Here is a 10,327-nt window from a genome sequence, read left to right as displayed (position 1 = left end):
ACCATTTTGGATATCCATGCAATTTAAAGCAAGAATCGCATCCATACTTTAGAGCTCCACAGTAAGTGCAACCTCCCTCAGAAGGAGGAGACTATATTTGTCTCAACTCTGAGTTTGGCTTTGCCAGCTGCAGACGAAAGGACAACAACATAGGATGGACCTGCCGGCCAAAAAGAAGTTTGCCGAGTGGGTCTTTTGTGCTGGAATATGATTATGGAGTATGTCTCAATGCAAAGAGATGAAGCCATCTTCTTCGCTGCTGCTGGTTAGTTTTTCTTCTGATTTTTGTTGTCAGTTCATCGATTTAGTTATTTGTGGTTTATCGATCTTGTCCAGGCTTCTGTATTCTGATATTTTGGGCATTGACCGGCCGGCCGGCTAACATCTTTAGAAGCAGCGGTTGAAGCATGAGGAACAATCATCGTCAGATTCCTCCTATATGTGAACTCAAATTAGAAGTAGAAGAAAAAGTAGGTGACGACATGACATGAGTTTCATCCCCCATGGCCATGCAGGTGTAGGAGGTATTAGGGTTTGCTAGGTGACGACATGCATGTTGTTAACTTGCAATCAAAGCTCACGAAAGTAAATACAGATCAAGTTTTGAGAGAAAAGGAAGAACATTATGGTTTCTGATTCTGTAGATGAAACGACTAATAACACCGCAAACAAGCATAGTTTTAACCGACTTTGTTGAGTCGATAGAAGGGTGGTGCACGCTGAGAGAATCATAAAGTTCAGTTGATGTTTCAGACGTGCACGTAGCCACACTGACGAGCAAATCCCCGAATTTTTAAAATTAATTTAAAGTTAACGTTATTTGTAACACATCCAAATTTTTTGGGTCGCAATATTTACAAGTAGCAAACCTGTGTCGTTAAGCTGTAAAACAAGCAGCTTAATGACGAAAGAAACAGGAAAAAATGAGTCTCTGCGTCCAATGTCTAATACTACTGTCAATCAAGCTTCTTCGATTTTCAATAAAATGAGTTTCGGCTGCCTCTAGCTCCAATGCTGCAAAAGCTAAATAGTCAAAGCTACGAGATATCCAAGCCCCCAGAAGATTTTTGGATGCGAAGCAAAAATTATTGGTTCAGGCGCCGTTGAGTTGAGGTATGAACAGCCCAGTTCAAATAGATGATCAGGAGACATGACTGGTTTGTAACAACAGTGATCAAGATATAGCCATGCCAGTTCCAGTTAAGAAAATAAACTCCACTGACAAAAGGGAGCCTTATGTGTAATCTCGGGGCACATAAACCAGTCTCAGAAGATTGATTAGGAAGAACCTGGGAACTTCAAACTGGTGAGCTTTGGACCTGGGAACTTTGAGCTTGCAACAACTTTTTCATTGCATCGTGACATCTGAAAATACACAAACAAAACAAGGACATGAGACGCAACTTCTTCTCCAATAAGAACTCAAAGAGGAAGATAACTTCAAGGTAACTGTATTTGGATACCTCCAAGGAAGATGGTCAAGAAACATTGATGGTGACACAATAATATCTTTGAAGCTTTCTCTGTTTGCAACATAAGCCTTATGACAGTGTGTCTTTTCGTGAACTCTCTGGCTTTTAGATGAAGACATATTGAATCTTCTTGGTTGTGGTACTATATGAATTACAAGGCCTGGCAGATACATCTCCGGGGGATCCCTAGCTGTCAAACTTCCAGATTTTGGGACACTTTCCATAAATTGGGACACAGGGTCATGGTCTGAAATAACGTCACTAGCAAAAGGGTTGGTAAATTGATCTTGATCACTTTCAAGAACTCTTTCCTCCATGTCAGCATCATTCCACAGGATGAAATCTTGATGCTGTTCCTGACAAGCTGCAATAGAAAAGTAATTTTTTTCAAGATCCTTCATCCGCTTCATGACAGGAGTCATGCCCATGATTATATGATAACATAAGTCATGCGGGTCTTTGTCAGAAAATATTTTAACCTCATGATACTAAAAAAGTCGATACCTGCCACATCATCCTCATACTGATTTTCATATATTTGGTGGTTTAGTTTTTCATCTGAAGATGAATCCTTTACATCAGTCCCATCTTGCTGGCACTTGTTTACATGAAGGAAATGGCGCGCAAGCCTTAATATCATAGCCGTATCAGTTTCTGAATCTTGTGACATTGATGTAATTGCAGCTGCACGAAGCCGCATGATTGATCCAACTGATAAGCGTGCTGAGAATTCATTGTTGTATACAATGCTGCAGAGAAGTCAACGACTTATTAAGTAGAGAGGACAATATAAAAATATGAAAACAAGTCACTCTGTTTTATTTTTTTTTTTCTTTAAAAATCAAACTATCAGTGGTGTGAGCGAGAAGCAAATTTACCTTGTAACAAATTCAGAACATGCATTTGCTACAACTGAGTCCACACATGGAAGGGCCCCATATGTATAGACATGCATATCTGGGTATCGGTGATATAGCTACACATATTTTGAGATTAAAATCACAGACAAGATTTTCATCAAAATCAAAATGGATAAAATTGAGAATGAAGCAAGTAAAAGAAAAATGACTCGTATAGATACTCTAATTGCATCAGCTTGTCTATTTGTCACAGTTCATGTGAGCATCCATCAATATTATCGAAGAGTGGTAGATTATCTACAGCACTCTCATGACAGCCCATGGAGCTCATGAACACTACGACTCACCTATATGGATTTTCAAATCCTTCAGCCACTAACTAGAAATAGTATATCAAAGAAATGAATAAACAGTCACATTATACTTGTATACAGGAAAAGGAAAACAATAATATAATTGCATACAGGAAAAGGAAAACAATCAGAGTACATTCCCAGTAAGAAATGACATACTCTGAGCCCAAGCAATGCAGCAATAGCACCTCCTAGGGAATGGCCTACTATGCGTATGCTGTACCCCTCACACTCACATCCAACTCCAAGCAAAGAAGAAAGAAGGCCACTTGAACCAGATCCTGCAATTCCATCAATATTGACATTGTAAGCAAGTGTATAATTTGCCCTAATTCCAAAATTCATCTGCATAAACTCCTGACTATGAAAATCATTTACTTCAAACACTTGAAATATGGAGTATCGGATACTGATGTGCCCCCAGAACACCTGAATGCATATCCAACACTCCTGATCACTTTTCGTTTTGACTTTCAGAACCGAAAGGACATGCCAACATGGGAACCGTTTGTAATTTTGAAAACATAAAGGTCAAAATAAAAATAAAACAAAAAGGACATAACAGAAAGGAAGAGTCAGAAAGTAAACACTCTCTTCTTTACTTGCTATGAAAAACAGCAGCAGAGGAGCTATGCTCTTCCTGGTTGTAATCTAAAAAAGAGAATGGCAGCGAAAAAGGAAATATTTTTGCTCACCACCCTAAGGTGATGGTGATGCTCACCACCTTATTGATTACTGTTGGATGAGTTTGATTTAATCTATCTACTACACAAATCTCGATTCTCTAGAATTAAAGTAACGCAACGGTAATTAATAGGGTGGTGAGCAAAAATGCACTCGTGAAAAAATAAAAAGGAATAGATACAAATAACATAAAAGATCAATTGTGGATGTTCATCATCCAACCTTCGGTCTAAGTTTTATAGGTCACCTTTTAGGGATCATCTCCACAAAAGATCAGCCAGACTAAGAATCATTTAGCCATTTGATTACCAGCATCATCATTAATATTTTATCCAACAAACCACATTTCGCTTCATAATATAGATGATGAAACAGTTTTCAATGATTTTTGTTTTGCTTTTGCGAGGGCAATGCTTCAGGGACCTAAAAGACGGATCGTTCCAATCATTAAGCTTCAGGCAACCGAACAGTGAAAGTCTGCACTTTTCACAGTTTGGAAACGCCCACTCTTCAACCTCTCTAAAATACATAACTTACAATTTTTTTCAATCCACTTTCTTGGAGAGTTCTTGTATCGTTGTATGCTACGGTGTTTGCATTAAGTATCCTCTATCCTGTATCAGTATCTATGAACACTGCTCTTAACAATATGTAGGAGTAAAATTAACAAACAAAAAGGTTTCAAAGATTTTTATAGTGTAATGTCCACTTGTCCGAATTTTGTTGGCGGATACTTAGTTTGCAGACTGAATCTGGACCACGCATTCAAGCAAAGAATCACCTAACCAATGACCTACATTCATAATCTAGCAAGGGAACATTTCCCAGGTTTTCTAATATATCTTTAAATTCTAGTGTTCCTGCAGCACACAAAAGCTCCAATATCTACATAACGAGTGACATAAAAGAGATAAATAAACAAAAAATAATAAATAAAAAAGTTTCAGCAGTGTCACAAGTGGGCCTACATATCAAAAAACTGAATTGCCAAATTGTGTCGCTCATTGATAATAGAAATTGATGTGGAGACCAACTTATCTAAAGCTTATTGTGCTTAAGTCTATTGGGAAACATCTTATCCCTCAGCTCATTTGATTTAGACATAAAGGACGGTGCTGTCAAAACAAAAGCATAAAGAACTCAAAGACAATATTCTAAAAACTAATAAATAGATATCAATAAAAGATAATAGAAGTTAGATGTGCGTATACTAAAACAGAATTCAAAATAGCCCAATAAGTTCGAAAGGGAGAAAAAACAAGAAGGTCATCTAATTACCATCATCTCTAGGGCTGACTTCAATTTGCATGAAAAGATCTCTAGCAGCCTCAACAATACCAGAGTGCCCATGGTGCGGGAAAGATGAAATCACAGCTTGCCTCACTTGAGGATGAATATTAGTGCTACTGCAAACAACACAATAGATATTAAAAATCTGAGTGCCAAATGCAAATACAATGTTGATGGTGAGGGAAAGAAGCAGTAAACACAAGTTAGTGGTATAAACAGACAAAACAGAGTTCCAAGTACTAAGGAGATGTTATTACTTTATCTTCATTGACATGTTTTCTTTTCTCTTTTTTTTTTTTTTTTTTTTTTTGAAGAGGTGGGGGCGTGGCCCGGTGGAAGGGAAAGCAGGGTTTGCGTTATAGACTTTTCAACACTGTAGTTTATAGTGGAACTTCCATGATAAAGTTTTCAGACTCTAAGAAGCACCAAATTATCAGACCATAGCACACATAAAAATAACCGAGAGAGAGAGATACTTTATCAATCCACCCAAGTCTTCTACAGACAGAGCACATTCCCTACATAAACTGTCGGTTATTAGATCTTCTGGGGTCTCAGTTCCCCGAACAGCAATCACCACAGATCTTAGATGATGCAGCACAAGAACAAAGTATGCAGCTTTACACTTTGCCTGAGACAGAAAGTATATACTATATATGAGAGATTTTTAGATTATTAGCATATGCTCTATACCCCATATTCCTTTATTTAAAGTTTGTGGCGATGGAACATTCTTTTGTTGCATACAAAGAGAAGATGATATGTGCTATTTATGCAAGACCCATGGCTACAAAATGGGGTATAGCTTTGGAATGGTCATTTTTTTCTTGGGAAAATAGATGCAATAAACATATTTTGATATTTAGTTTACAGAAATGCGATAATGTATTGATCATATATCGATGACACGACGATGACATAACGACAACACAAGGATGATACAATGACAACATAATAAACAGTTATCATTGCTGCAAAACAATGCCAAAATATGTTTATTGTAGCTAATTGCTCTTTTTTCTTTTACTGTATAGGATCGGTTGGAGGTACCATAAAACTCACTGCACATGATGCATTTTAAGGTATTAAAGACACCTAGATACAATATAACCTTTTAGGTTTAAAATTACTAAAACTATGTATCTCTTGAAAGTTGAAATCCATTGGTCAAATATGTTCTTTAAGGGAAAGAACTCTTTCTTCCCTTCATCTCGTATAGATCCTAATTTTCATGTGAGTTTATAATTCATAAGCTATTTTATTAAAATCAACCAAAACCTCTTGATCTAATCTCATGATGTAAGTTCATTAATCTAATATGTTCAAGCAATGCCATTAGGTTGATCTCACCTGGTTAACACGCCCTTTCCTAAGTACCTCTGGTGACAACTTAACATATTTTAGAAAAGCTGCTGCATGACCTCGCAACCAATTATCACCATCAAGTACGGGTCGCCTACAAAAGAGAAAAACATAATTACTAAGTAAGATTAAATGGCAGCAAAACTATGTTCTATTTTTTTTTTTTTTTTTTTTAAACTTTTCATCAACTCAAAAATTCCAAATGTCTACAATTATATTTGCAGAAAAAATGGTGTATATCTATTATACATGTGCATGAGTAAGATACCCGATTAACTAACGACCTGTTACGAGTCCATGGGGTCAAAATCCCTTGCCTATAAAGCCACGCACATGGAAATAAAAAAGGATTTCTTCCAAAATCAAGTAATGGTCCCTGCAGCATGCAGTGCCTATAAATATAAAAACCTTTGAATAATGAACCCAATCAAAAAAGAGGAAAAAGTAAAGCTACTTAAGAAAGTACTTTGTCATAATACCGTGTATGCAGCTTCTGCGAATTTATGAAGATCAGCAGCCTCCCTGATCTTCTCTTCAGGTATATCCATGCAATCTTCAAAGGATTTGGGTGATTGTGTCTGGTTCCTCAATAGTGCTAGACCTGGAAAAATTATAGCAGCGTCATGCATGCCAAACAAAAAACATGAAAATGAAACGGGAAAGAGTAAGGTAGGGTACAATCAAGTATAGATGAATTAACAAGTGAAACTATCAGAACAAACCTGCCATGAGTTCCAGATGTCCTGTGCCTGCTGCACGATAGGCAACAAGATCACCGAGTAATCGAGCTACTGAGAAAACCTCATCTTCTTCCAATACACTCCTGGATTTATGAGAGACAAGCAAAATTAAAAACAAGTAGATATTTATTTTTAGATATAAAAATAAGCATGTTACTGTCCGTGTTTGTTAAGTATCATGTATTCAACTAAATATGCAGGACGTACAAGTATTTGACGCGTCCCATACAGCACAAAGCCTCACGAAGGCCATGATCAAATACCTCCCTGTAATGAGCTTTCCATGCATCATCTTCAGTTGCATAAAAAGATCTCCATCTTAAAATATCAGTTCCTGTGAAACACTGTAGCAGTGCAGCAAAACACACCGTGAGCAAAAAAAAGCCCAGTATATGTTGCTTCCACGAAATATTGTTTGAAGTTGACCCTGCATTATAAGCATTACAAAACTTGTGAAATTCCACACAAAATCAGGACTATGAAGAATTCTTGAAAAACCGGTGTATGAGGAAAGTTTTATATTGCCCACGAAAAAGAAGAGGAAAACTTCGCATTAGCTTTTTCTGTTCAAAATTTTATTTATAACCTTAAAATGGAAATCCTTGTCATTTAACAAAAAGAAGGAATATGTCTAGAACATGAATGAATTGTGAATACAAGGAGGAAGACACCTTACCAAAATTGCAATGACTTGATGTTCCATTGTCAGACATATGGCTAGCCATATTGTACAGAAGGTAAGATGCACCAATAAATTGCAGTACTGTAATAACTGTGGCAAACCGAGTCCACCAAAGCCATTTTTTGTACCTAACCTGTTCATTCAGAATGTTTTTTTTTTTTTTTTTTCACTGTTAATACAAGCATTGTGATACAAAGAGGTGTAAAACTAAGAAAATAAATCACATGCATATATTATATTATATAGGGCAATTGTAAATCCACTTGCATATCTTCTTGAAGCTTACATAACATTCACAAACTATTTCATTGAAAGACATAGAGCCCATGTATGCAAGGAGTGTAGCAGATTAGGAAAAATGAAAATAGAAAGTAAATCAAGAAACTTATAAAAACTTCCAAAGAAGATGAGATGAAGCTGGATTCTTTCTCTAGCTCAGTACTTGGGATTATAATTCGGAGCCCTAGTGCTAACTCATCTAGTTAACGTTAAGGATGACGTGAAATGGAATTTGACAAGGTAGTGGCACCAAGCATCAGGTGGCACACCTCAACCATATCCATAAGGTTCTGATGGCGCACTCCAATTCACCCATTAGGAAGCAGAAGGTGGTGTTAATTTGTTTGGAGTGATTCCAAATTTCAATTGTTGGTGTGAGGCCAAGAACGGATGTGAGGCCCCTAGAGCAATTCCAGTTTTCTGTGTTTACGCTTCCACTAATCTTTCTAAGTTCTGCTGCCCTACTCTGCCCTACATCAACATGTGAAGCAAAAGTATAATAATCTGGTATAAGTAACCATCATATTCCTAACTCACATCCATCTAGTTTGTAAGAATTGTCGTCAAGAAATCATCTTTATCCAAGAGCCTTATTTCCACTACTTCCTGCCAAAACCTCTTCCTCTTCCTCTTCATAAGCCTATCGAGACACTCTCTATCCTCCACGTTAGATCAAGAACAAGGATTAGGCAATGTATAGAGCTTCCTGTAAAACCATAAAATTCCTTGACTAATTTCACCCTTCCCGAAATTTGAAAAAAACTGCTAATGATATTTTGAAGTATGTATCCTCCTCCTTAGCTAAAGGAAGATTTGGCGCAAAACCGTGGTGTTCTAGGATTCATATAGCCGACTCCACTTAGTGGGATAAGGCTTGGTTGTTGTTGTATCCTTCTCCTTGAACACTATAAGACTACGCAATGTTCGGAAATGTAGCTAGAGAATACGTTTTCATCAGACCTTATCCCCAAGCACGCATTCAATTCGTTTCACTTTCTCGGCAACCAAACAAGAACAAGTAGATAAACAAAACCCAAACGGGGGAAATGAAATGGTACAATTACCAATACATACCCGCGTCTCGTGGCGAAAAGCGGCGTCGACGGCGGCGGGGCTATTCGCGGGAGAATGCTCGAGAATGGTCATGGCGGTGGCTTCCTGGGCGAGGCCAGTGTTGACCATGGTGACAATTCTTACAGCGGCCAAAAAAGGAACGGCCATGAGAGGAATGATGACGTGGTGGTCACAGGAAGGCAAAGCCATGAAGAGAAAGAAGCAACCGAGAAGGAAAACCACGGCGTTGGCGACGCCCAGGACGACGGCGGCCCATCGCAGGTTCTTGAACTTTGAGACCCACATCGCCCTCCGATTGAAGCGAATTTGAGAAATTAAAGCAAAGTTGCAAACTTGCAATCGAATAGCACCATCACTAGAAACGTTGGATTTTGGATTGTAATTTGATTTACGAAAATGTGCCAATGGTTTGGTTTTTAGCCCCGAAAACACACAACCCAACGCAGGTGTTTGGGCGGGCTGAAATTCCCAAGTTGGATACGCAAGTTTAGTCCATGGAGAAATGCTGACTCAAGGTGACACAATGCCTACATTCTCGCCTTATATATTTTCACAATCTTTATAATAATAGAAATTGACGTTAAAATTATGAGGTGACAGATGAAGAATTCCATGAAAGTAAGTCCACACTAAGAAATTAGTCCAGCCCTACCCAATCCATTGGGGTTCCAGGAGAGCACCACCCAGGCTCCAATTACTTGACCCACTGACTAGGTGACTGATGTCAGCCACGTTCAACTTTTTTTTTTTTTTTTTTTTGCGCCAAGTGCGTGAAATACATGCATGATCTAAGGCGCGTCGCCCGATAGAAATTAGGGCTGGGGCCGAACAGGCGCACTCATCCATCTAGTTTTTTGCAACCACGTGTCAACTTTTGAATCGTTGGTTTTCTGATCAACGGTCTAGATTATTTGGCCTAAAAAATCAGAAAAATTTCAAGTGTTAGCATTGGCATATGTGTCAAAATCTGGGCTGTTAGTTTACAATATCTTTTTATAATTCAACGTCCATATTAATTAAGTTAACAAAAATTACTGAAAGATTATTAAATATATATATATATAAATTAGTCAATGTCACTATTAGACAATCTACAAAAATTATACTTTTGGATAATGACACGTGACGTAACGAGATTGGCTAAAATCCTATCCAAAAATAAAATAAAATAATTATTTTATAAAAATAGTAATAACATTTTAATACGGATTGTTTGAGCTATTAAAGGTGGACATACACTTGAACAATTACTGTTCACTAAAAATAATAATTGCCTTGCTCAATAACGTGGACAGTAATAGCCCGATATATTTTAGGAGTGAAGTTGCTCTAAAGAGTCTCTTTAGCATTTATCTTATCCATATACACCGACACTCTATCCAATGCTAAGGTCATCTCTCTAATGCATTTCTCCCAAACAAAGATCACTCATAACCAAAACTAAAACTTAAAATTACACAATAACGGTTTCACACTTAGATATCGTATTTACTTATCTAAATTACAGCACCAATGAAAACCAAACATGGCA

At 37.5% G+C, this 10,327-nt stretch overlaps 1 protein-coding gene across 3 annotated transcripts; it reads right to left on the bottom strand.

The window, feature by feature from the left end:
• Nucleotides 1–771: 771 nt before the first annotated feature.
• On the bottom strand, nucleotides 772–9,306 carry LOC103932058 (diacylglycerol lipase-beta). Of its 3 annotated transcripts, none has more exons than XM_009341606.3 (14): nucleotides 8,797–9,306; nucleotides 7,438–7,576; nucleotides 6,969–7,188; nucleotides 6,744–6,844; nucleotides 6,501–6,622; nucleotides 6,306–6,397; nucleotides 6,010–6,115; nucleotides 5,136–5,290; nucleotides 4,648–4,772; nucleotides 2,845–2,966; nucleotides 2,351–2,448; nucleotides 1,977–2,221; nucleotides 1,464–1,836; nucleotides 772–1,365 (listed from the first exon to the last, which is right to left on the bottom strand). In XM_009341606.3, the coding sequence occupies exons 1-14, from the start codon at nucleotides 9,079–9,081 to the stop codon at nucleotides 1,299–1,301; spliced, it is 2,250 nt and encodes a 749-aa protein (XP_009339881.2). In that variant the 5' UTR covers nucleotides 9,082–9,306; the 3' UTR covers nucleotides 772–1,298. The 3 variants fall into 3 exon arrangements, with proteins under 3 accessions (XP_009339881.2, XP_009339880.2, XP_048435693.1); XM_009341605.3 differs by having other exon boundaries at nucleotides 4,648–4,775; nucleotides 8,797–9,304; XM_048579736.1 differs by lacking the exon at nucleotides 8,797–9,306 and having other exon boundaries at nucleotides 4,648–4,775; nucleotides 6,969–7,105; nucleotides 7,438–8,327.
• Between the last annotated feature and the right edge of the window lie 1,021 nt (nucleotides 9,307–10,327).

This window comes from the organism of the source record quoted next, unplaced genomic scaffold (assembly GCF_019419815.1).
Source record: "Pyrus x bretschneideri cultivar Hongxiangsu unplaced genomic scaffold, Pyrus_bretschneideri_v1 Contig14, whole genome shotgun sequence".
Taxonomy (NCBI): Eukaryota; Viridiplantae; Streptophyta; class Magnoliopsida; order Rosales; family Rosaceae; genus Pyrus; species Pyrus x bretschneideri.
The sequence above is the reverse complement of the archived record's forward strand: the minus strand, read 5'-3'. Positions and strand labels throughout refer to the sequence as shown.